This window comes from Saccopteryx bilineata, chromosome 9, assembly GCF_036850765.1.
Source record: "Saccopteryx bilineata isolate mSacBil1 chromosome 9, mSacBil1_pri_phased_curated, whole genome shotgun sequence".
Taxonomy (NCBI): domain Eukaryota; kingdom Metazoa; phylum Chordata; class Mammalia; order Chiroptera; family Emballonuridae; genus Saccopteryx; species Saccopteryx bilineata.
Window position 1 is genome coordinate 61250981 of NC_089498.1, and position 27698 is coordinate 61278678.

At 38.4% G+C, this 27698-nt stretch overlaps 1 protein-coding gene and 1 long non-coding RNA gene across 24 annotated transcripts in view; one reads left to right on the forward strand and one right to left on the reverse strand.

The window, feature by feature from the left end:
- Positions 1–27698, reverse strand: part of ANK3 (ankyrin 3) — a 745841-nt gene that overhangs the window by 120136 nt on the left and 598007 nt on the right. For 8 of the 22 annotated variants that reach the window (XM_066242010.1, XM_066242013.1, XM_066242009.1 and 5 more), the window contains 6 exons: positions 24298–24396; positions 24113–24211; positions 23514–23609; positions 18438–18510; positions 18213–18275; positions 5875–5928 (listed from right to left, as the gene is read on the reverse strand). In XM_066242010.1, coding sequence (XP_066098107.1) covers positions 5875–5928; positions 18213–18275; positions 18438–18510; positions 23514–23609; positions 24113–24211; positions 24298–24396 — 484 coding nt within the window. The remainder of the gene's footprint in view (positions 1–5874; positions 5929–18212; positions 18276–18437; positions 18511–23513; positions 23610–24112; positions 24212–24297; positions 24397–27698) is intronic. The other 14 variants (XM_066242002.1, XM_066242003.1, XM_066242004.1 and 11 more) reach the window with 3 other exon arrangements.
- LOC136312533 (uncharacterized) lies at positions 61–17470 on the forward strand. Of its 2 annotated transcripts, XR_010727009.1 has the most exons (5): positions 61–217; positions 4944–5071; positions 13584–13769; positions 14025–14069; positions 15108–17470. It is a non-coding gene; the product is annotated as an uncharacterized lncRNA (long non-coding RNA). The 2 variants fall into 2 exon arrangements; XR_010727010.1 differs by lacking the exons at positions 13584–13769; positions 14025–14069; positions 15108–17470 and adding an exon at positions 7882–7954.

Sequence of the window (27698 nt, forward strand, 5' to 3'; positions counted from 1 at the left end):
GGAGGTGGGGGGGGGGGGGAGAGAGAGGGAGGGCCTGCCCTTGAGTTGAGGCCATGAAACTGTGAGGCAGAGGGAAGAAGTTGCGATCCCCATAACTCTCCAAGAAGCTCCTGAGAACACGCTCTTCAGCGCTGCTTTTTAGCAAGAGTTTGAGGGAAAAGAGAAGCGAGACCAGCTGGAAAGAGCAAGTGGATGTTCTGCTTTATTTCTGGCACAGGTTCTTGCAACTCTTTATTATACTCAAGGGAACTAACTAGTCCTCCCCTCTGCGAGGTCCCTGGAGGGAAGGAGAGAGGGAGAGAGGGGGAGGCAGAGGGGGTGGGGTGGGAAGGTCTTGGCTGCACTGGGTAGGTGTTTCTGTCACTTCGCTGTTCCATTGTTCCCCTCTCTCTGGGAACCTGGCCTGCAGCACAGCTGCTCCGCCCTGCTTATGTTGGCAATGTTGGGAAAACTAAGTGGGACTTCCGCACCCTGCATCTGGGTACACGGACATGCAATTTTATTACTCAATTTCAGAGTAACTCGAGATTTAGGCTAGAAACTAAGTAAAGAACTTGAAACTGTCACGCTGAATTAAGTGGTTAGCAGCACTTTTTTTCACGATAGTCCATCTATCTCTTGGGTGGTTACCTAGATATACAGATACTTCAATCTATAGCACTGACGAAATGAGAAACAGGTTTGGTTTTCTTGCATAAATGCATAAGTAGCTATCAAAAAATATCTCATGGAATGTTAAGATGCTATGACACCTGGTGTTTTCATTTGACCAGCCTGGCTGTAATCAACATTGCAAAGACACAGAAATAGAGGGGAAGCCATTTATAATTCCTTGGACATATTGAAAAATATTCCCAAAGAAAAGAATAATCTCCAATCTGCAAAGAATGGAAGGGAAAGTTGTGGTTCAAATGGAGAAAATTTCTAGAATGTAATCTGTAATCCAGGACTGCACTTCAATTTAGCAAAGCCTTATCAGTGACTGTCGCTCACACTTCCTCACAAGGACTGAAGGAAAAGGGTCTTTCCTCTTGACTTTTTGGCCGGCCTCACTCTGGCTACTCCTCCACCCAGAATTATTTCAGGCCCTAGAATTCCTGAAAGTCTTTTAGACTTTGAACCACTGTATAAGGTGCATTCTCTTGATGGAACCTCCTCCTTCATCTCAGTAATTTCTCCAATGTTTGATGCTTTTAAAAAAATTAATTAATTAATTAATTACTGATGAGAGAGAGAGAAAAAGGTGGGGGGCAGAGAGGAGAAGCATCAATTTGTTCTTCTATGTGCCCGAAGGGAGATTGAACCCTTTGTGTGTTGGGATGATGCTCTAATCAACCAAGCTATCTGACTAGGGCTCCAGTGTTTGATTCTTTCTAGAACTCCTCCCACCCTCACTCATCATCTTGAGATGTCCCTCATGTGGGCTTCCCTTATCAGAGTGTATTGCCAGTACAAACATTTGCTTAGTCCAGTGGTTCTCAAACTTTTTGAAGTTGGGGTACATTTAAAATCCTACAAATAACTGTAGGTGCACTATATACACATTTCTGAGAAATATGTTACAATAATTAAGTCAAATATTAAAGAAGAAAAATATAAAGTTCAAGCATGCTTCTATGGTAAACGAAATAAATACGACAAAATTAAATTTATTCTGACATTAAAAAACATTTTATGTTACATTTTTTGAGTTATGCTTTTTAGAATTCATAAAAAAGAGGGGTTAAAAAATAAAACAAATGACAAAAAGTTATCTTTTTATATATATATAAATAATTCTTAGTAAGATTTAGTAAATTCAGCAGGTCCCAGCACTAATGTGTTAAGTTTTTTCATTCTTGTGTTTATGAAAAACATGAGCCTGATGTGTCCTAGCGATTTCTTCAATGTTTGGGCATATATTTGAAAGGCAAACCTCTCATTTCCTTGTCAATACATTGAAGAATTCCTCTCTTTTTACTCTTAATTGTGTTGAGTGCAGAAAACCCCCACCATACGTATCATCTTAACTTTACACCAAACAAAGGATAGAAAAAACTTGCCTCCAGTCTTTCTGGGGAACATGGGGGGTAGTGTAAACAATCCGGCACCACAGCTTAACAGCCTTTTGCAACCTAATCAGGCAAGTGAGGTGGGGGGTTGGGCAAACTGTCAATTTACAGCCAATTTCCCCCATACCTCTGTCCTCCCCAAAGATCTAAACTCCAAAAACCCTGTTGGTTTTTTGGTCCCCAACAGGCACATATTTCTCTGGAATACCATAGGGTGCACCTGGAAATCTTGTAGGGTGCACCAGTGTGTCCTGGTGCCCACTTTGAGAACCACTGGCTTAGTCTCTCCCACTGGATGGTGAGCTCCCCTAGAATGGGAACCAAATTTTTCCTGGGCCTAGCATATTATAAATAACCCACAAATATATTTTAATTCATGACTGCCTTTATTAAAGAGGTGGGTGGTTTAGCCCCCTCCCCCCTACACTGCGCAGTAACTTAGCACCCTTTTGGCATGTCAATCCTGTTTTTTTTTTTTTTTGGTGTCCTTACTATGGATGGAACCAGTAACCTCTGAGCTTCGGGACAACAGCCTAACCAACCGGGCTTATCCAGTCATGGCTGCATGTCAATCTTGATGGCTGTTTGGTATATAGTAAAATGTCAATAAAATTAAGTTTTCATTCCTCTTTAGCCTTCTTAGACTTCAGCAATGGTCACTATGAAACCAAAAGAAGCCTGGAGTGGGAGTGGGAGCTGTTAATACATTTGGTCAAAGAATTAAAATAGCCTTATGACATTAAGTAATTATACATTTACTACTTTAGAAAAGTGAAAACATTTCTTACAAGTAAAGAAATTTAGAAATAAAGCAATGGTATTATTTTAATGCAGTTTTGCATACCAGGTGCTCTAGATTAAAATATAAATTCTACCATTACTGATTAAGCAACCTTTGGAATACTCTTTACTCTGGGATAGTAACTTTGCCTCTATCCTAATAACCTTTTTGAGGGATTAAATGAAATAATGTACAAAGTAAGGGCTTAATGAGCATAAATGTTACTATTATTCTGTAACACAGCTTTCTCCAGTGCCCAAGCATGTGAATGTATAAACTCATATAATTAGCATTTAAATTGCTACTATTTATACTGGTAAGAGAAAAATCGAACCATAGCAGCAAATTGTCCCTGCTTTATATTGGCTAACACATGGTCTAGCTCATCATAGATATTCTTGATTGAATGAATCAATGCATGAACAATATATTTCTTGATTGAATGAATAAATGAACAATAATAAAACTAACTCATTCTCTTTACAATAACCACTACACACTGTATCAAAGATTAGAAAGGAATGAAATGAACTGTATTGAGTAACTTATTAACTGTGTCTAATCCATTCTATAATCCAAGAAATTTTTGATGAGTGGCAGATCTGACCAACACTTTTTATATAAGTAAGTATAAGCCAACAAAGGTAATTCTATTAATAGACAACATTCATAAAACATCAGATATATTTAGCTAAAATATATACGGAGTGGGCAAAAGTAGGTTTACAGTCATATAACCACAAACTCAAGAATAAACTTGTTTCGTGTGCTCACAATTGTATACCTACTTTTGCCCATCCCTGTATATTACCAAGAAACACAAGTTTACACTTACTAAGAAGTACCTGTATTGGGTTTATATATCCTAGAAGTATTGTGATTTTCCATGACTTCTGAGTCTGAGTTAAAATAAACCTTATAGTTTCTGCCTATGTCTCTAGGAACACTTGCTCAGGGGAAGCCAGTCCCAATGTAAGAAATTTTACTACCTTGAGATGACCATGCAGTGAAGAAGCTCCAAGTAGCCACACAGAGAGACAGTGATGCCCAGTCAGCCCTCAGCGGTTCCAGCTATACCCTGGCTGAGGTGGCAGACCTTTGAAGGATGAACCATATTGAACACCCAACCATGTTACGCCCGCCTCAGCTGCAATCTGACTGTAATCTCATGAAACAGTGCAAGAACAAGAACCCAGCTGAGCCTAGTCAATTTACACAACCATGGGAGATAATAAATTAAACCACACTGAGTTTAAAGATGGGTTGTTACATTGTAATATTTAGTGGAAACAGAGTAGAATGAGAAATGAGAAGGTCCAAGGTAAGCCAATGAGGTCACACACTGGACGCCTAATGTATTCCTAATACATTAGAGTTAGCTCTATAGTGCATTATATGATTAAGTTAGAGTCCAGGGGAAGTACACTAGTAAATGCCACTAGAGGCCTCATCTTTTTAGTATTGATTTTATGCTTTTCAAAATTAGGACCAGTGTTCTTTTTGTTAATCCATTTCTGACAATATAACACCAGAGGCTGAAAAATGTTTAAAGAAGAATACAAAATACTCTGAATCTAATCGATCCCACCATTAACCAAGCTGAAGACATTCTGAGGGACTTCACTTCAATATGCCAGCTGTCTTCTCTTCCTAGTCCTCCTGTCATGACGGGTTAAAAGAGAAAGGGTTTCCTGTACCACTACCTAACTTCCAAGGATTCATACACTTTGTCTCTCGGGAAATAATACAAAATAGAATCAGAGACAAAAGAAAGAAAGAAAAATAATGCGTACATTAAAGTATTATCAGCACTGTGGTCAAATAGGTGTGCCCTCATTTCTTTCTAGATTTTATGTCAGTGGTCCAGCGTGAGTACTTGGTGGAATTTACCAAACTCAAGTTTCTTGCAATCTTTCATCCGCCCACTAATGACCGTTTCAGGTTGAATACAGGAAACAGTACTTGACCTAATATTTAAAAATGTTTTCATATCCTATGAGTTCTCCTCTCTTGCTCTCTCTCTCTCTTTTTTTTTTTTTTTGCATGTTATTTTCTTCTACTTTTCTCCCCCTTAAACCCATCACCAAGGAATACTTGTGTTGCTTTTCCAGGGGTTGAAAATTGTTTTCCCATCTGAATGGAGACTAGAATCATAAAAAAAGTTCCTGAAAGTAACTATACCAAATTATATTGTCAGAAACTTTAATTCCTCTGCTGTGAAATGCAGAATCTCCTCAAGGTATGTATTTTGTAATATTATAAAATCAAAATTAATAATATAAAACACCTTAAATGGTTAACAGAAGGCCTCCAAATTATGTAAGATCTTTTAAAAGCTAGACTAGAAAGAATAAAGAGGAACTTAGTTGATATATTCTAGTGATTTATTAGGAGTCGTTAAAACTCAGCAAGGAGTCTTGTAAATAAGCAGTTAATGATCAGGATTTAGAGAATTTATATTTATTGTGCTTGTTTTGAAAAAAAGTGATTTTTTTTCAATCATATCAGAGCAAAGAGAGGAAATGCAAACTATTGGGAAACAAAATCCTTTAACCATTCCTCGAGTACATTATAGAATAATAGAACGAGCCACATCATTGAAATCAACACTACTATTTATTGAGCACTTAGTGTGTTCTAGGCAGTATGGTGCTTTTTAAGTATTATCTCATATGATTTTCACAAGGACATTATAAAACAGAACTGTTATCTCTATTTCAAGATAAAACCCAGTTCACACTGTTAGAGTAGGATCACTGAGCATATGCGGAAAATTAAATTCAAAACCAGTTGGTTTGACACAGAGCTCTAATTTTAACTACTGAAATATGCTACGCTATTGAATCAGAAATTAGTAACCAAATTGTAAGCTCCATGAGGGAAGGATATCTTTTCTTTGTTTTAAGTTTGTTCCACGTTCAGTGCCCAGAACAGTGCCTGGAACATAGTACATGCTCAATAAACATGTGCAATGAAAGGTCAGTGATTGCCTTTGGAGATGGCAACTATATTACTGGAGTGAGGAGAAGGATGGAGACTTACTTTTCACCGTCAACTCTTGTACCTTGGGAATTTTATACCATGTGCATCTATTACCTATTCAAAAAATGAATAAGATTAAAACAAAACAAAACAAAATACTCTAAGGACTGCAAGTAAATCATTAGGCTGTGTATTCCTTGATGATCTGCAAGGAAGCTATTAAGATGTGTATGCGCATGAGCAAATATCTGGCAACCAAGGAGAGAAGATTAAATATTTTACAATATTTGACCTTGCTTTTTTAAGAGATGGGACAGAAGATATGAACAAACAAGGCAGAAAGAATGAGCTGCACAGTATTAGTGTACTTTCTGTAGTTTCCCAATGTTCTAAAGCAGTGATTCTCAACCTCTAGGCTGCATTAGAATCTCAAGTTCCCAAATGAATCTGACGCTCCTGGTCTAGGGACCACACTTTGATAACTACTGGTCTAAAGGATCTTACAAAGTAATGGCTATTATCTAATGGCAATATCAATTCTACAGAATTAAATATCTATTTTCCTGGGGGGAGTTACTAGAATAAGTAAAACATCAGCTTCAGCACATGCACACGAGAGATAGAGAGAGAGAGAGAGAGAGAAAAGGGGGTGGGGAGCAGGAAGCATCAACTCACAGGTGCTTCCCATATGTGCCTTGACCAGGCAAGCCCAGGGTTTTGAACTGGTGACCTCAGCATTCCAGGTCGACGAATTATCTACCGCGCCACCGCAGGTCCGGTGTTTCTCAAATTTCAATATATATATTTTGCATCACCTACTAGAGACCTTGTTAAAATGCAGATACTGACTCCACAGATCTAGGGTAAACACTGAGATCATACATGTATAACCAACTCCTAGGTAAATGTAAATCACACTTTGAGTAGTAAGACAGTAGAGTGCTGGGCTAGAACCTGTAAAGCCAACTATTGCCTTTGAGGCATTTATTTTCTGGTAAAAAAGTTAAGACCAGGGCACATACAATAATACAAAACTGTACTACTACTCCTGCTGGCTACGATCTTAGTGCTTTGTAGGAGCCAGACACTGTGCTGAGCACTTTATATGCACATATCATTTAAGCCTCAACCCTTTTATTGGTGAAGAAACAGATTGAGAGGTTCAGTTATTTTTCAAAACTCACAGGTTTAGTTAGTGGTAGAGTCTAGATTAGAATCCACATAGTTTACAGAACCCAAGCTCTTAAAAGCTAGATTAGAAAGAATAAAGAAGCCTGACCAGGCGGTGGTACAGTAGATAGAGTGTCAGCCTGGGTTGCTGAGGATCCAGGTTCAAAACCTGAGGTTGCCGACTTGAGTGCGGGGTCCCTGGCTTGAACATGGGATCATACACATGACCCCATGGTTGTTGGCTTGAACCCAGAGGTCACTGGCTTGAAGCCCAAGGTTTTTGGCTTGAGCAAGGGGTCACTGGCTCAGCTGGAGCCATGTGGTCAAGGCACATATAAGAAAGCAATCAATGAACAACTAAGGTGCCGCAACTATGAGTTGATATTTCTCATCTCTCTCCCCTCCTGTATTTTTGTCCCTACCTGTCCTCCCCTCCTCTGTCTCAAAAAATAAAATAAAATAAAATAAAAAAGAATAAAGAGGAACTTAGTCTATATATTCTGGTGATGACTACCACACCATAATGACAGATGTACAAGAGAAATTACCAGAGCCCAAAGGAAGAGGGCATCACATTTGATTGAGGAGATCAGGTAATATTGAATGGAGAGTGTGCAAGTAAAGGCAGGGAGAAGTGAGAAAAAATGGGAGGTCAGCCATTCCCACCCAGAGAACCAAGCATGAGAGGAAAAGAATGAGAATGTTCCAAGGATGGCGAGCAGGTAGGTTTGCTGGGGTGATAGGCAACTGAGCTGTAGGAAATAGGCCGGGTGGGCCATATTAGGGCCCTTGAAATTGGATTATAGAATAACAACAGCCACCCAAGTGACAAATTATGCATTCAACTGTGGGTAAAAATGCAATTATTTGTTCACCTGCATTTTTTTTTACCTGAAGGCCTCAAGTGTCAAAGCGCTCCCTCTTCCTCTCCTGCTCGCCTCCCTAATTCTCATCCTACAGCAGGAAGCAGGTAGGTAGTTGTAAGCATTTGACAGGAAAAGAGGCACTGCCATTTACTCAGCACCTACTATACGACAGTCACTTCTAAATGCTTCACATATGTTATTTCTTTTCATCTTCAGCAGCTCTGTGTGGTATTATTAATTTCATTAGAGACGAGACAAATAAGACTAAGCATTTTCATTTTTAAAGTTTCAACTAAGAGACGTAAAGATACAAATGGAGAAGAACTATTTCCCATCAATTCAAAATCTTAAAAAGATGTTTATCACTAACATTTTGATAATACATTTCAGCATGGAGAATCCAAATGACGATATTACTTCCTGTGTCTTTTCCCTCAATCTCTGATATTGGCATTCTCAGAAAAGCAAGAAAGCAGGAGTAGAAAGGAAGAGGAATGTGACTGTATTAGGAGGCGGATTCCCTCAAACTTGAGTTCTAAAAGTCTAATTCTCTCCTGGAGTCACAATGGTTAATAAGAAAGTTGCTTAGACTCCAGATTTGCATATGTTTCATCTGGCAACTTGCACTTGGGATCAAGAACTATATCAAGCAAGGCCTTCTGTGAACGCTGTGAGAGATGGCTCCGGGGAAGTTGGGGACATGCAGATGGTGGAATTGTGCCTTCACCCGCAGAGCTTCATGTGTGTAGCACAGGCATTTACGTTTGGCTGGAGGCCCAGCAGGTGCTCCCAACTCCAGCACCTTCTGAGATGGTCAGAGGCTCAGAGAGAGGCTGATGGTCCCAAGCCCACAATAAAGAATAGAGTGAGCTCTCTCCTGCCCTCTGCCCTCTGCCCCTGCCCCCTCTGTCAGGAATGAGCAGGTGCAGGGGCGCTTACTTTAGCCATTTGTTTTCCAGCATCTCCTGGCAGTCGTGGAGGTTCTTTCAAAACATCAACTAAATGCTGGGCTATCTTTTCTTTCTTGCTTTCTCACGCATGTGAGAACAATAGGGAAAGCGGAGACATGTTCAGATGAGCAATGAATGAAATAGGTGGTCTTAAGATGGCCAAAAATGTATGTGTCATTTTAAAGGATTCTTGTGCGTTCTGCGGGAGGGCCATCCTCTGCATTCATTCTTTCCTTTCCCTAGTTCAACGTGCATATAAGATCCTGGCATCAGAGGCAGCCAACAGGGAATCAGGCTTGAATGGCAAAGTTTGCACATATCTTAAACAATAACAATTGCTCTTACCCCACAGAACAAATGACTCTTTTTGCTCAGGCTAATTACAAAAAAAAAAAAAAGAACAAGGGTCAGTTTGCTTCTTCACTCTTCAACATTATTCTGTTCTTTGTGGCTAGATATGCTTCTTTTTAAAAACTGGAAAGCCATTTACTGCTCCTTAATTCAGGCTTGGTACAGTTTCTAAAGTAAGCACGCATGACTCAGTTTTGGAATTTTTCCAGACATAGCAATGAAAAATGTCCTCTGTGATCTTGGTTGAGTTAATAAACAAACCCATCCCAGAAAAGAAAAAGAATTCAGTGTCTTGCCTGTGAAGAGGTAGAAAAAGACAATGTTGTGATAGACACTATATAATTGTCCATATTCTTATCATTATTCAATAATCCTAACCCACATATTTCCACTCAGTCATCTAAGTAAGATTAGAAAGTATGCAGACTCTTTCAAATGGACATATAAGACCAACAGAATGAGCTAGGAAGGAGTGCCAGGTTACTTATCCTCTTCTCATTACCTAAAAGTTGTGTCACTTGATGACGATTAAATTACTAGCCACAAACCAGTCCTGTGAAATCAGGCACTAAAATGTGGGTTCTTCCTTGCAGAGAAATTAGATAGCTAAGTTCAAGGAGGCAGGTCCTACCAGTTGATTCCTTCTGTTCATTCTTTCTTAGCGATTCATCACGATTCGATTCCAAATGCAGACTTTCCTAGTCTCGGCTCTTTGTTCCTTAGGCGCATCAGAGCTGGGTGTGCAAACCAGGAGCGTGCTCACGGTCTCCAGGTGCAACAGAGTACGAGGGTCATGTGCACCTTGTGGGCAAGGGTTTGGTCTCACCTTCTTGTATTCAAACTGCCTTTCATTGTGCAAGGGAATAACCCCCTGCGTTTTGCTTTGTTTTATATTTCTGACCTAAAAGATGTGTATATACAAGGTAAAGACACCCAGGCCTATTGTCAGTTCTCATGCTCACTGTGGTTCTGACCCAAGTGGTCAGGTGACCCCTGCCCCTTTGTCCTCTGGTTCTCTCACCCCTCCTGCATCTGGCTCTCCGCCTAACATCCTACCTTCCCTCTGCCATTCATTCTCACTGCAGATGTTTCACTTTCTTCTCTACACATTCCTTCTGTAGGAAGGATGCTAGTGTGAGGGAGAGGAGACGAGGTGGTCAGATAAGGATCCACTTCCACATGAGGCAGGTCAGACTATCCAAGTAAATGGGCAGGGATGAAAATAATTTGGCGGGGGTAAGGGAAAGAAACATGTTCAAAATTACCATGTGTGGGCAAATGAAAATAACCCTGCTGTCCAGACCGCAGCCTGTGGGTCACATCCAGCCTGCTGTCATATTTCTGAAAATGAGGTTTTGTCACAGAGCCATGACCATGTGTAGAGGTACTGGCTCGTCTGCTGTTGTGCTACAAAGGCAGAGTTGAGTGGTTGGGAAAGAGACCACAGGGCCTGACAATTCTAAAATAGTTACCACTGGCCTTTTACAGAAAACCTCTGCTGCCCCCTGAAATTTATGACTAGTAAATTGAGATGAGGATTAGAAAGACATTAAAAAATATGATTGAGCCTGACCTGTGGTGGCGCAGTGGATAAAGCGTCAACCTGGAATGTTGAGGTTGCCAATTTGAAACCCTGGGCTGGCCTGGTCAAGGCACACATGAGAAGCGACATATGAGTCGATGCTTCCCACTCCTCCCCTGCTTTCTCTCTCTCCTCTCTCTAAAATCAATAAATAAAATCTTTTTTAAAAAAAGTATGATTGAGAGGAGAATGGAAAAGAGGTAGCCAGGGGTCATATCACATAGGACTTAGCAGACACGGAGAGGGACTGAGTTTTAGTCTCAGGGTAATGTAAAGCCTTGAAAGATTTTTATTCCAGTTATGTATTTTGTGCTATTTTGGGGGTGTATCTGCATTTATTTGTAGGGGATGACTACTTTGATCATGGAATACAGCAACCATACTATGAAATGTAAATGTACAATTTAACAAGGTGTTATAAACATCATCCAGGTTGAGAAACAGAAAACCAGCACTTCAGAAGCCCCCACATCCTCATCCCAATCACAGCCTCCTCCCCCATTAATCACTTTCTTTACAGTGTTATTTTCCTGGCTTTTAAAAAAAAACCCTCACAATCTATTTTTACAATCGTAGCTAAATTTGATGAATTTTGTCTGTGTATAATTCACAACCCAGCAACTCCACTCCTAGGTTTATATACTACAGAAATATATGCATATATGCATGCATGCATGTATGCATAAATATATACTGCTCACAAAAATTAGAGGATATTTAAAAATGAATACAAAGCAATAAAATACCCCCTAACACCCCCTAATTTTTGTGAGCAGTGTATTAAGAAGCAGCTTTGTTTGCAACAGCCCCAAACTGGAAACAAGCTTCATTTCCATTAATACTAGAATCGATCATGTAATTCCAGTATTAATGCACAGGCAGACAATGGAATATGACACTAAAAGGAAATAAACCACAACTGTATGCAATAGCATGACTGAATCTCAAACACAGAACTCTAAGTGGTGAAGGGCTTTCAGCTGGAGAATGGAATAACAGCCTGTAAGGAGTCTTCTGTAATCAGTATCCCGTGGGAGAGATGAGGGGGGGATTAGGGTGGTGACTGTGGGGATGCAGAGGAGAGAGACTCGAGATGTATTTTGGAACTAGAACTGATAGAACTTGCTGATGGACTCGGTGTGAGTGGTAAAAAAAAGAGAAATTACACCTAACCACAGGTTTGATTTTTGTTGTTATTGTTGTTGTTATGGCTTTTGGTATTTTTCTGAAGTTAGAAGCAGGGAGGCAGTCAGACAGATTCCTGCATGTGCCCAACTGGGATCCACCTGGCATGCCCACCAGAGGGTGATGCTCTGCCAATATGGGGCGTTGCTCCGTTGCAGCCGGAGCCATTCTAGCAGCTGAGGTGGAGGCCATGGAGCCATCCTCAGCGCCCGGGCCAACTTTGCTCCAATGGTGCCTTGGCTGCAGGAGGAGAAGAGGGATATAGAGAGGAAAGTGAGGGGGAAGGGTGGAGAAGCAGATGGGTGCTTCTCCTGTGTGCCCTGGCTGGGAATCAAACCCGGGTTGTCCACACGTCAGGCAGTGCTCTACCGATGAGCCAACCGGCCAGGGCCTAACCACAGGTTTTGACTTGGGTAATGGACCTATTTTCTGCGATGGAGAAGGGTAGCAAGAGTCAGTGTTGGAGGGATATGTTTAAGCATGATGAGGTAAGGTACCTGTGAGAATCTCACTGGCCATGTCAAGTACATGGCTAGGAATCCCAGTGGATAATGTGTATGAAAGTCACTAGACAATTCCAAATGCAAAGAAAGGCTACCAAAGATAGGATGGACTCCGTTTTACAATAAAGGCCTTGGTCCCAGTTGACAGATCTTTTTCTTTTGCTGAAAAGGCCTTTAAATTTATTATTCTTTGAGATGCAAGTATACTTTGAGGGAGTCATTATAAAGCTATTCATCAACTCAATACATAGCTTAGGACTTCTCATTAGAAGGGGTTTAATGGAGGGAAAAAAGAACATGGCAGGCAAATTGTCTGTTTTCAGAAATGTGTAAAACTATTTTTCTTTCAATCTCCCTCCACTTTGAAGCAAATGACCAAACATATATTGAAGATCGGCTATGTGCCAAGCACTGTACTAAGTTCTAGGTTCTAAGGATACAACAGAGAAAAAGACTAGGTCTCTCCTCCTGGTATTTCATTTTGACTTTATCAATAAGAGAAGCATGCAATTATGGAATGTCTACTTGAAAGGTCAGTTATAAGCAGAGAAATATCAAGCAGAAGGCTAGATGATTTAAGAGGTATCTGTACCGTGGTAAAATATCAGAGGAAGAACAATTTCTGCATAACCACCACCACTTCCTTGGACCCCCTGGGGGCATGCTAATTTTTAAAATTTCTTTCCAGAGCTAGGAAGCTAAAAACATAATATTCTGACTTATTTATTGGGAGGACAAGAAGATTAGGAGAGCAGGATAGTCCAAGGCATTTGGTGAGGGGAGGTCCTAAAAAGCCTCTTCCTGGTGCCTTCTTCATATCCAGCTGCACATTTCCCAAAGTAGTTTCTCCTAGTTTGAGTTTCAGATTGTGCCAAGTAAAATTCTACTTATTCTCTCTAAATTGAGAATACTTTGATAAATTTACTAAAATGGTGTGCCTTTGATTTTTAAAGTCTATTCTAAATCATGTTTACATTTATTTTACTTGAATTTGCATTTTGATTGGCATACTGTTTTTCTTCTGCTAAGATGGGCAGACAAAGGTATAATATTTCTATTGTAGTCTCAATGAGGTCTTTAAAAAATAATTCTTATTACTTTGTGATACTTTTGAAGAACATGGTTTGTTCCCTTTCTTAAACATGTTTGTTTTTCTTTTAAGGAAAAAGAAGTTTTAAAAAATATACATCCTTGGGTGCTATATATAAGAAAACAGATCGTGTTAGAATATCAGTGAAAGATCTCACCTAACACCAGACTGTGAGCTCTCCTTGTCTAGCTCTACACTTACCCAGATGGGCAAGCCACTCAACATTTATTTGGGCTTTGCTTCCTCATCAGTATAATGGTGAGTATGAACTACATGATACTGACCCCACCCTTTCAGTTCTTTGAAATCTGTGGAATTTAATTTGCTATGGCTTCTATTGGGCACTGAATTTGGCACCAAGGAGAGTTGAGCATGACTCTCCTTACCCCTCAAGTCACCCTAACATAGGATGAAATTCTTTTTGCTTTATCATATTTCAAACCCATACCTACTTAATAATTACTTCTACCATATATGTACTTAGAGTCTTATTTTTTTTATCTTAATATTTAGTGTCTGCATTTGATCCTGGAGAGATTGTATAGCCCCACCAAATTTGTAAGTACCTAAGAATTAAATAGTTCCTCCCAGCAAGAGTTTGCTCACCCCACTGTCTCATTAATCTGTTCAGTGGAGTCATATCACACAGAGCTGCCTCTTCTGGTTTTTACTTTACACGGCTTAATCCTATTTCTGTACTTTTTAAAATCTGCTACCCAACCTAGTAGATGTATGCAAACATTTCATACATTTTTAAAAAATTAAAAAGAAACCTCAAATGTACAGAAATTTATCATTTAAAAGCAGTATTGAACTAAAATGAAGCTAACTGTGAAGTCTCTTGGGAGGGGACCCCAATTGGAAGCCAGTTTAAACCAGTTTTCTTTCTCCCTCCCTTCCTTTTTTTCTTTCTTATTTTTATATCTTTTATTTTTTTCTCTTTCTTCCACCCACCCTCTCTTTCTCTCTCTTATCTTTTCTTTCTTTTGAATAAGAAACTGAACTGTAAAACATAAAAATTTAACTGGCACTAGAACCGAGATATTAATATTATCTGCATGTTAATTTCAGTGTATGTAACACATTTCCTGGTAAAGAAGACAGTAGGGTCTCACGATATTTGTGAGCCAGTCTAGCACCCTGGGGAAATCTATTGACCTCCTACCTGTATAATGTTTGAGCTTAAGAAGCTGCCTGAGGTAAGGTTGCCCTCCGTCCCTTTCTCCTACTGCTTTCCTTTGCTGGGACTTCATCCTTTCTATGCTCTGTGACTTGACTCTGTTGTTCCCCATCGACTGATAACTGTCTAGAGTTGTTTTCCTTACATTATTTCTTGTTTTGTTGAGAAAGTGACCCAAACATTCTTTCTCCTATTCTAATTTATCAATGTGTACCAAAAAGGGGAAAAGAAAAAAAAAAAAAGAAAGAAGAGAGACTACTGTTCTGTTAATATTTACTCAATTTTTATAATTTAAAATTAAAATTATATTTTCCCATATTAAACATCCATTCTTATTAAAAAAAAACTAACAGCATACATTTCTATTATGTTTATTTGCTTTTATTCCTTTTTTCTTTTCTTTTCTTTTTTTTTAGGTAAAGGAAGGGAGATAGTGAGACAGACTCCCACATGCACCCAGACTGGGATCTACCTGGAAATCCCATCTGGGGTCATGCTGAAGTACCAAGCTATTTTCAGCACCTGAGGCTGATGTACTCCAACAGAGCTATCCTCAGCACCCAGGGCCACACTTGAACCAATCTAGCCAGTGGCTGCCAGCGGTGAAGGGGGGGAGGTGAAGGGAAGCAGATGGTCGCTTCTCCTGTGTGTCCTGACTGGGAATTGAACCTAGGATGGCCACACACTGGGCCGATGCCCTATTCACCACCAACCAGGGCCATTTATTTGCTTTTAAGAGCTGCTGATATCCTCAGCATCCTGGGATACTAGTATAATGATCTCTTGCTAGTTCTTCTAAAGAGAGATTTTCATAACATGTAGTTTCATGGAAGTTAACATTTGCCATAGTTCCTAGGGATTACTGAAACAGGCAGACCCAAATCCATTAAAAGTGGCAAAATTCTGGCTAAAAGATCAGGCAAATGAGTCAAAAGTAAAAACTATCATTAAGGTTGCAGGGGCCTTTTAGAATTAACATTTCAAAATAATTTGTTTGCGAATTCAAAGTATTATAGAAATGCTAGTTTCTGCAGTTAAAATGATATAATACATGATAGAAGAAATGTGACTTACTGGAGCTCATATAAGCAAAATTTAGGGACATGGGCTGACAGTAATATTAATAGGACTCAAATTAAATGTATATTACAACCTCAAAAATATCTTAATCTTCAATAATAGGTTTTTAATGTCATCCATGGACAAGCAGTGACTCTTCTATAGTCTGCTTTGATCACACCACATCTAGAATATTGTGTTTAGATCTGGCCAACTCAGTTTGAGATAGATATAGGCACAATAAAATGTGCATAGGAAACTGAGTATGATGGTGAGGGAACAGTGGAAGGAAGTGGTGATAATAAGCCCAGAGGAAAAAAGACTAAGAGGAAATATGAAAAGAGTTTTTAAATATTGAAATCTTGTCACATGGAAGAGGCAGATTTTGTTCTAAATAGTACCTAAATACATCAGAGCTTGAATCAATGAGTAGAAGCTACAGACACTCAAACTGAAGAATTTTTAAAGTCAGAGTTGTTCACAATGGAATAGGCAGTTTGGGAATAACCTATGACTTGAGGTGTCTGGGGAAAGGAATCCCTAGGTAGAGGAGGCTATGGGGTAATTCGAACACTGGATGGTTGTTGTTCAAACTGAGGGACCTTTAAGGAATTCCTTTCAACATTAAATTCTACAAAATTATGCACTTGAAAGCCATTTAATTCCAACAGCCATGGACACACCTATATAACAAGGGCCAGCCAATGTGTTTTAAGAAAGACAGATAAAATGAGAAAATTCTTTTTACTAATTTCAAATGACCAAACTGATAAATCTAAAGGAAATGATTGTCATTTCTAGTTAAACAGCAAGATCAAGTATCTTCAGATAAAGAGATTTAAAATCTTTCCTTTTTGAAATTATTTGGTTAGTTATCCACATGCATAAAGCTATTATATAGTCCATTCAAACTTGGCTTCTTATCAGTGTGGCTATTTTGGGAGTTGTGTTAAAAACTAGCAAATTTTTAAGTTTGTGTATGTCACATTATATTTCATAATAATTTCATCTGAAGTACATTTGCGTTATGGGTTGCATGTGAACACATCTATGTGAGGACATCATTTTTCTTTTATCTCTGCGTATCAGAAATTACTCTGAAAATGTAGCATAAGATGGCATTGAAATATAATATGACAGAAAAGCATATTACTCTTAAAGTCCTATAAATGATACACATCTATTTGGAGATAGAATGGAAATAAAACATATAGCTGATGTTTCAGAGGGAAAGAAAGAAGAGTGAATAAAGCCTTTAACATTAATCAAAACTACATTTACAAACAATGAGACAGGTCCTGCCAGGTCCTGAAGGGCCACCATGGCATTAGCCCAGCTCCTCTGTGTGTGCAGTCCCCACCCACAGTGACAGTGGACAGTTACTGGAAAAACAGTCACAGTGACTTTGGGTCAGGTACACTTTCCCACTATTTAGGTTTCCAATGAAATTTGTGCAGATCAAAGAAGGAACCCATAACTAAAATTGGGAAGATTACCTAAAGGCAGAGGAAGACTAGCACACTAAGACTGATCCAAGGGAAAAATACTCCATCTGAGATGGCAAACGGAAAAAGCAAGAAGACAGAATAAAATTTCAGAAAGGCAAATGATGCAAGAAAGAAACATAAATATAATATAAATTCTATAAGTAAATGTTTCATTATTTCAGCAAAATGCTATGATTTGCAATCTTTACATTTATTCATGGTAAAATGTTAGTTTTCCAATGAGCTTAAAGATTAATTAACTAACGTATCCTATATTAATACAATTAATTATTAATTATAATGTAATCACATAATTATACTATAATATGTAATTAATATCCTATATTGATTAATATAATCTATTATTATTACTTAGTCAAATATATTGATTTATAAGGCAAAAAACAAATAGTTTCTTTTAAGCATAAGAAATATAGCTATAATCATTTATATTTTCATTTCTTTCATAAAAAATATTTAAAATTTATATTTTGAAAGCAATTTTGCTCAGGTTGAGTTTTCATTATTAGTTCAAGATCAAAATGCTTTTACTACAACGCTTAGGGAAAAATCTGAAACTGGGAAACTGATCTCCTACCTATAAGCATACCTTCTCTTGCTTATTTAAAAAATATTTTAGCTATAAGCATTAATCAGTTTTCCCTTTCAAGATTTTTCAGAGATATATAATAAAAACATCAATTTTCTGCTTAATAGAAACAAAGAGAAAGATAGTAATCCAGATAATCAGTGAGACTTGTATTTTCAAACTCGAAAATGGGTTCAAGAACTGATTTAAAGAGACGAAAAGGAAACAATCAGTAATACCAAATACGCAGTTTAAATGACACATAAATTAATAATCTCAAGAAAATATGAAAAGTTAGTAACTCAAGGAAGTGTTATATTTCAAAGATAAGAAATGAAAGATAAAGTTGGTAGTTAAATTTTATCACAATAAAAATTTGCAAATACCTTCTTCAACATCTGAGATATACTCGCCATCACTGAGCATTTCAGGGGTGCTGGCTTTACGAACTGCATAATTTAAGTGAACAATGTAAGTGTGTGCAAAATGCATACTTTTGATACTACAACGCATGTTAGTATCTCTAGAAACATTTCTGTAATAAACATTTTTTCAAGAAGCAACTACACAGTCACTCTTGATTATAATGAACTCAAAGGAGGTTTTCATACCTTCATCATCAGACATATCAAGAACTTCATTCATTGTTTCTGGAACATTCATTTTGTGCTTCTCTGTGACAGTCTAGTAACCAAAGAAAGCAGTGAATTTAGTGTGAGGAGAGTGCATGTTTTAATAAGACTATTTATATCTTTCTAAATTAATTTGTTTATTATTAGTTGACCTACGTATTGCTTATCCTGAAGCCCACACATATAAAATGACATCAAAATTGTCCTTTAGTAGCACTAAGGTCCTCACAATATACATGGAAGAGAACAAATATAAGGTGAAACAATTTTACATAAAAGAGTTAAGTCCCTAATAAGGCTTTTCAAAGGAAAAGGGAAGAGAGATACCACTTATACTTTTTCTATACTTTTTTCTGATCTGATGAACCTACCACTTCATTCCACTAAATATCTTGGCTGAAGAAACCCCAAATGAACGTCAAGAAATGTATGTTTTTACCACTTTTCAAGCTAGCCATTTATTTTGTCTTTCTCATCTATGTGTACATTTTAATTCCTAGAATAAATTAATTTTAAGATTGTATAAATGATATAACTTAATGACTATATATATGAAGAAAATATTTTAGAGGTAATGCATTTGCAAAATCATTTTAACCTCTACAAGAATTTTAAAGAATCGTAATAGTGCAGAACAAAGGCTTTACTGAATATCTTACTTGCTCTGATAACTTTTTATCTACAGAGATTAAATTCATTCAAAGATAATGTCAGCATTACTTGTTAGAAAATCTTAATGTGGCCCTGGTTGGTTGGCTTAATGGATAGAGGGTTGGCCCAGCGTGTGGACATCCCGAGTTCAATCCTCAGTCAGAGCACATGAGAAGCAACCATCTGCTTCTCTTCCTCACCATCTCCCCGTTCTCTCTCTCTTTCCCTCTTGCAGCCAATGGCTCAATTAGTTCAAGCTTTGGCCCCAGGTGCTGAGGATAGCTCAGTTGATTTGAGCATTGGCCCCAGACAGGGGTTGCAGGATGAATCCTGGTAGGGGCGCATGCAGGAGTCTGTCTCTCTAGCTCCTCATCTCTCACTTAAAAAAAATTAAAAAGTACACAGTACGTAATGATATAATCGTGACTTCTAAAAGTAAAGGGTGCAGAGCTCTAAAAACAATAAAAAGATACTCTTAATGATTTAAACTTTTAGTTTCAAAGTCCTCTTCTGATTCTGAGCATATGAAAGACTATGAAACAAGGGAGGATACATTTTTAAATAAAGCAACTCAAAAAACTTATGCCATTAAACTAAGAAAGGGAAAAATACACAGTATCTTACAGTAGCTCTTTCAATACTTGGTAAATGTAATTACACGCCTTGTCCTCAAATATCGTGTTGAAATAAAGCACTATTAGATGACTCTTCTAGCATGTAATATTGCAATTGAACATTTTTAAAAATAAACTTTTTATTTTAGAACAATTTTAGATTCACAGAAATATTGTAAAGATAGTATAGCGAGTTCACCAAGTTTTCCTTATTACTAACATCTTACATTATTAGTGTGGTATATTTATCATAATTAATGGACCAATACTAATAATAAAATCTATATATAGATTTTTAAAGTTTCTCTCTAATGCTCTTTTGTCTGTTCTAGGATTCCATTTAGAATCCCATATTATCTTCAGTTGTCATTTTCCCTCTTGGCTGTGAGCGTTTCTCAGACTTTCCTTGTTTTAAATGACCTTGACAGTTTCGAGGTAAACTGGTTGGTCAGGTATTTTGTAGAATGTCTTTCCAGTGGAATTTGTCTCATGTTTTTCTCATGATTAGACTGGGGCAATGTGGTTTTGAGAGGAAGACCACAGAGGTAGTGTGCCCTTTTAATCACATACCATCAATATGACTTACCAGTGTTTACGTTAACCCTCATCGCCTGGCTGACGCAGTGTTTGGCATCTCCATTGTCAAGTTCCTCTATTTTTCCTCCCAGCCCCCTTTCCATCCTGTTTTCATCCTAGACTTAAGCAGCAGGGAATTATATTCCACCCCCTGTAGGGTGAATATTCTCAAAATTTATTTGGAATTCTTTTGCCTGAGAAATTTGTCTCTTTCTCCCTACTTGTTCAGTGATTTATTCATCAGTATGGATTCATAGACATTTATTTTATACTTTGCACTATATCCCAATACTGTTTATTTCTATTTGCTCAAATTGTTCCATCTGTAGGCATTGAGGACTCTGTTGATTCCTGTGTCCCTTTGACATATCCCCATCATTTTGTCTGTGTGCTTATTTATTTACTTATTTATTTGGTGCGGGGACTCCCTTATTTTTTTGGTACTCTGAGATCTCCCCAGCTCATCTTCTATATTTCCTATCCTTGCTAGACTCTGCCATCTCACCAAGGAACCCTGGTTCCCTTTATTAGACAATGGAATTAGAAACATATATCTGCATGATAGATGTACTCTTCTCATCGCTACTCAGGGAATTGAGCATTTTAAACAACAGTTTACACAGCTGAATTCATATCCTTTGCACATCAGCTTCCAGACAGTCAGAGTTTCCTATCTTTCGCAGAACTGTCACATCATACATGGTGCTCCTATGGAAAGGTGCTTTTGAAAACAAAAGTCTGATTATAGAGACAACGGGGCACAGTAACTGGCTGTGCAAAGGTTTACCTCTGGTGGAGATTGTGCTGTGTTCAGTGAGTTTGGGATGAAGACTGCCCCCAATGGCATCAATCCTCCTGTAAACTGGATTACATGTAAGTGCTATAGCAGGGCTGACAAGGTGCCGTCTCAGCTTGAAGTAAAGTCTCACATTCCACAGTGCTGGGCTAAGTCTTAGGGACTTGAATGGACTTCTTTCTCAACAATGTGAGTACTTTATTTGGTGGAAGCCTCATTTCTTTCCTTCGGCCAACCGAATCTCTCCTGTTAGCATGAGTCCTGTCTTCCCTCTTGCAGAATGAGGTGGCTCAGCCCCGTACACATTCTGTGTTTCATTAGGAATGTAAACCTCGATACTCTTCTCTTTCTAAACATCTCCTGAGGCTGTAATTTGACTTTCTTTGTCTGTAACTTAATTTTCTCCTAAAGCTTTTTTGGTATCAATGAATCTTTTGCGTTTTTGAATGAGTGACATTTAAATAATATTTGTACTTTGAATTACTCTATGAATTTCAATTCTCTAACACTGAAATAGAAGTCTTTTTTTAAATTTTTTAATTTTTTTTTTTAGCGAGAGAGAGAGATAGGGACAGACGGACAGAAAGGGAGAGAGATGAGAAGCATCAATTCTTTGTTGTGGCACCTTAGTTGTTCATTGATTGCTTTCTCATATATGCCTTGACCAGGGGACTCCAGCTTAGCCAGGGACCACTTGCTTAAGCCAGAGACATTGGGCTCAAGCCAACAACCTTGGGCTTCAAGCCAGAGATGTTTGGGCTCAAGCCAGTGACCATAGGGTCATGTCTATGATCCCATGCTCAAGCCAGCAACCCCACGCTCAAGCATGATGAGCCTGTGCTCAAGCTGGTGACCTCGTGGTTTCAAACCTGCGTCTTGCATCCTACGCCAACACTCTATCCACTGTGCCACCACCTGGCCAGGCAAAATAGAAGTCTTATATATTTATTTCAGTGACTTCAAATTTTTTATAGCATAGTGACACTTGGCTATTGTTTAATACCTTATCTTCCTCCCTCTCCTTCCCCACCCTAGAAAATGTCTATAAAATTAAGGAAAGTCTATAAAATTAAGTTTAATAAATGTTTTTAAAATTCTTTTCTTGAGAATTTAATCATAGACTTTAAGATAATGAAATACTCAAGAGATAATGTGAAACATGTGGGAATTTAACTCCTACACAGACTGTATCTTGAAGTTGGAAATGTGCCTAGAAGTAGGTAAAGAGGGATAAGTGGTGTTGAAAAGAGATTGACTTTGGGTGGTGAACACACGATATTATATACAGACGATGTGTTATAGAATCATACACCTGAAACTTTGATAATTTTATTAACCAATGCCACCCAAATCAATTCAATTAAAACAAAAAGAAATGTGCCCTGGTGAATAACCATCATGCTAGTCTATTAAAGCTATTGTTTTCTCTACTATGCATTATCAAACTTCCCTCTTGTAACCAGCAGGCTTATGAGTTAGTTTCTATAGCATGTAGATAGTCAAATAAAATACAGGTAGTGAAGGAGCCCCTCAACTCATGTGTTTTATATGAAGCACTGTGTATACAAACTGTAAATGCCAATTTTGCCTTCATTCATGTTGGAAGGTGGTAGGTGAGAAAAGGAGGCAGAGATGATAATTCCAAGAGTTCCAGAGTCTTAAATGTACCGTGTAGAGTCAATTTCAGGCCTGTATGTTGAGTCACGCGGTCAAGAATAACTGAAGCCTCGGCTATGGTGCAATATCTGCTCTTGATTCCAAAGTTATTAAATCCTGATTCAGTTTAAAGGTCTCAGATGGGGTTAAAAAATAACTTATACTAGAGACCGCAGATTATAAAGGCATATTGGATGCAATAAGGCCTCCTGGTAAAGATTTATCTTAAATTTGAACAGAGTAGCTATTGTTTATCCCTATGAAAACTCCAACAGGTATCTGCAAGGTGAGTGAGAGTGGTGGTAACAATCAATTTGATCCTGTCTCTGATGTTTTATTTTGATAACAATGTAATCTTTTATAAAATGACACTGGTGCGTCTATTATCATTTATGCGTTAAAATATTTCAAAGAACCAATTTAGAATTTTTAACGTTCTCACATTGCCAAAGAAGGATGACATTAAAACATGTCTGCCTTCATTTCATTAAAACTTTTAAAAATATCAAAACAAATAAACGCATCTGGCTTTATATGGAATTAAAAACTCTCTAGTTACTAAGGCAAGTTTTAAAGGGTATTTTTTTAGTGTCTTCAAGTTTTCTTAATACCAGAAATGAGAGTTTTGCTATGCTGAGGGGACAACATCTGGGAAGATGGCTCATAGCTTATGAATAGAGGAAAGAAGGCTCATCCCTAAAAGCCCCGGGAATACCTGAGAAATGGCTCTTAAGGTAGCCGTGTCCAGCATCCACTACTTACCGTTGTGGTAATGGTCTCTTCTGTCACGACCTTTAGCGTGTCGACCACTGAGATGTAGCCAAGCCTCCGGGCAATGGCGAGGGCAGTGTTCCCATTCTAGCAGGAGGCAAAGGTGGACCATGAATTAACAAGTCATTCCACATGTCTCAGTGCCTGTATGCTTCTACATGTTTCACCTATTCAAATCCTTAGGTGAGTTTCTCATCAGTCCCATCCCATTGTTTCATCAGAGATACACGTTGCATGAAACCCACCTAACCTGTTCCTACTCATGTAGCAGAGGCTGAGCTGCTACAGGCAGAATCCAAGAGGTTAATAAAGTCCTAAGTAATCAAAGAAACAAACTCATATTTCTTCTTATTATGAACTTCCTACTAGGTGGCAAGGCAATCAGTGGTTTTCAAATGTGAAACACTAATCACAACTCTCTCTCTCTCTCTGGAAAGATCACAATATATTATAGTCCTTTCCCCTTCATTCTGCTGAGTACTTGTCCATGCCTATTAATGAAAGTAAAAGAACAACATGGGTGCACAATGGAAAATGTAAGATTCTAGTGCCCAGGCCCACCTCTTCCCTAGCTGGCCCTTGGCTCTTACCACAGTGAGTTCATTGGGGGAGGCATTGTTCTGAAGTAGGACGTTGATTATATGCGTGTGTCCTTGCTGAGCCGCCTGGTGTAATGGTGTATACCCATTCTGTAGAAGGAAGAGAGAAGAAATGAGGCACACTTCTTTGGACACAATTGGTGACTTGGGTGGATAGACAGGAGAAAGGAGTTTACCTTTGTCTTGGCATTCACTTTTGCAGAATGCTGGAGCAGGAAATTGACAATCTTGATGTTTCCATAGTGGCAACCTACATGTAGTGGTGTGTATCCCATCTGTAATTACATATTTTTCAAAACAAACACCATAAGTACACTTTCAGAGCAGATATCCTAAACAGAGGCAAAACTGTTACTTAACCTTTCTTTTTGAGCTGACAGAAATAATTTTCCCCTATAATAAAACAAACAAAAAACATCCTTGATAATTCTCAGAGCTAGTCTTAGGTATAAATAATAATACCATGTAATGTGTAAATAGTAATACATATTACTTCCCAAAGTGTTCCCTCTTGCACCAGCTGAATTCGTTCTCCTAATAGCTTTTCAAGACTGGAAGGGAAGAAGAAGTGATTGACAGCCGGGGTAGACTGACCCAGTGGCTTCTTGTTGAGGGACAGAAAAGTGTTTTACAGAAAGACTCAGACTAGAATTTACTGAAAACTTTATTCTCTGAAAGTGCAAAATCAAGGTTAAGAAATGAAGTGGCTGAATAATAATACAAGGCAGAAGATGACGATCAGAATGCATGACAGTGAGTTCAGGAGGTCTAAGAAGTTTGAACCTGATCTAGGTATAAACGCTCTAGTTAAAGTGTCCTGCCTAGCTAACTACAGTACCACAGCTGGAAAACCACTGATTAGACAAAGCAATGTAATGTTTCTCAAATGAATGCCTAGGGATGCCTGAGGGGTTATAAATTCTATCTGATTAGAAATATATAATGTGTGTATTCTATACAATGATTTTTTTGAAATAAGAGTATTTCAGATACTTTTCTCGATGGATATATTGTCCCATACACAACCACACAGATTCAGTGCCATGTTCAATCTCTGTTTATGATGACACTGGCAATTCCAGATTGCTAAAAGGGAGAACACCACATTTTTATCACAGTTCTAATGGGCGGGCACGGGAGTCCATGTTTTCAAGACTCTACCGCTGAGCCAACTGGCCAGGGCCAGTCTATGGTATTCTTGACATAGCAGCTGAAACTAACACCTCTGGCAAATGGATATATTTGATTTTGAGGAGGGGATGCCCAGACCATAGCCCGTTGTGGAAAGTGAAGGCACTTTCCCAGGATGTGCTGCCATAAACAGATGACTCTGGGCACACTTTGTTCCGTGACCTGAACCATCAGTGCAGCCACACTGACCAGACTCCTGTGGAGGTGCTTACCGTAACTGCGTGTCTATGCGACTGACTTAGAACCCCTAAAGCTACTTCATGACCAGTAACGGTGGTCAGAATCCACTTGCCTGTTTTGCATGGCTCTCTCCTGCCACGGAGGAATGCAGGATACTGCATTAGAAATCAGAATGCTACTTAGAGAGGGAGGCCTGAAAATACTTTTCTACAATCAGTTCTCAGCACAATGAGCTTAACTGACGGAAATAAAATCATTCCCAAGTTCAGTGGTAAAGAATCTGATCCCAAGCCAACAAACACAGAAAATAGATTTTTTTTCATCTGAATTTTAAGAAGCTCTTCAAGATTTTATTCAAGTTAGCTAAGCAATGATGCTTCTAACAGCTCTTGTGCTAAACACATTTTTCAAAACAAATGTATTAGATCATTTTAAGTAGTTTAATGTACTCACACTCATACCTTCTCATCTACTTTTTAATTTAAGCCAATGAATTGAATGGTACCACACATTCTGTCTCTAGTCTCTGTGGAGCCGTCCTCTCTACCAGCGAGACTCTGAAAGTTCATGGGATATAATACACTCTTATTCACAAGGTTAAGAAGCCAGTCCAAACTTTTTTTTTTGTCCTGCTCTAGTCAACTATGGAATAATCACAGCCTCACTTTTTTTTTTAAATGTTGTGACCTTTGCTGAAAAGAGCAAGAAAGGAAAAAGAATTTTTAAGAGTCAGATGCTTTCCGAAGTGCATCACTTGTAAAGGGCAGGGAAGATACATATTTCAAAAATACTGTAATCAGTGCAAAAATGCTGACTGACTGTGACCTGAGTTGGGCTGGGTGAGAAGGAAACGGTGGAGACCTGAGACTTTAACCTGAGGGTCATGTATGCAAACTGGAAGCAGAAGGTGCAGGGACACCTTTCTTTCTTCCCAGCCTGCCCATGGGAATCGCCGCCAACATCCTGCCTGAATTCTGGTGCAGCCTTGGATGTGTTAAGGCAAAAAGAATATTGAAAATCTTAACCCTGTCCACATCTTCTAGTCATTTTAATCTAAAAAGAGAGGGAACCAAAAAGTGTTTAAGTCTGTATGTGTACGTGTGCGTAAATGGAATAAAACAGGGTGAATACATTTACAGTGAAATTGCAAATTTCTAAAGAGGTCTTTGTAATAAAATGATTAAAGCTAAATAATAAATATATGCTATATTCCATCTTTTTTTCTGAATAAAAATGCTTTTATTTTCAAAATACAAAGTAATAAGAAATCATTCAGATACTACCACTGCTTTTGTTGGGTTCTTTGTAAAATGCTTAGCTACCTAAGAAGATATTCAAGGCTAAAGACAACGAGATTTTTTAGAATGAGAAGTTTGATAGGAAAGTAGTGAAGTTTGGCTGCACCACTGGGCTACCAAACGACGCCATGCAGTTCCCAGGGGCACAGCACAGTTCAGAAAGCAGGGCGGAGTCTGCCCGCTTCAGAGCTCTGCCTAGGGCTTTCCTGGCCAGGGACCATTATATTTGCTTTCCCATTTTGACACAGAGTTTAAAAAGCTTAAAGGATCTTGCCTGGTCAGGGCTCTTTCAGGCAGCTTCTGTCTGACCGAACACAGTATGTGTGGAGGAGCCACAGCCCTAGAGCCACAGCACTATCCAAACTGTGTGTCCCTGGGTCAGCTCCGTCTGTGCTAGTCCCTTAAATGCAGTCTGCGTTTGGTGTCTGCCCACCTTTCAACCTGGCTAATTCCTGGTGATGCTCTGTATTATGAATATCTCCACTATCTGCCCATAGACCTCAGAATCTATACCACACACATCATTGTATTTGTAACATATTACTCAATAAGCATTCTTTTTTATGTCAAAAATGTGACACATAGGAAGAAAGAAGAGCTGTATTTTAGAGTAGATAAAACAAGTTTGATATGAAAAGGTACCAAATTAAGCACTGAAAGAGAATGTTCAGGGAAATGAGATTAATATGAATCATATCTTTGATGACGTCTCAAAATATATTTTTCTTATCTGAGCTTAAAATTGTGGTGTTATGTGAGATTAATCTATATATATATTTAAAAGAGCTACTTTGGGAGAGAGACCAGTGACCAGTGACCACACACACCAAAATGAATTTAGCAGGTATTAATAGTTGAATAAAAAAAATTTTTTTTTTTTTGTATTTTTCCGAAGTTAGAAGCAGGGA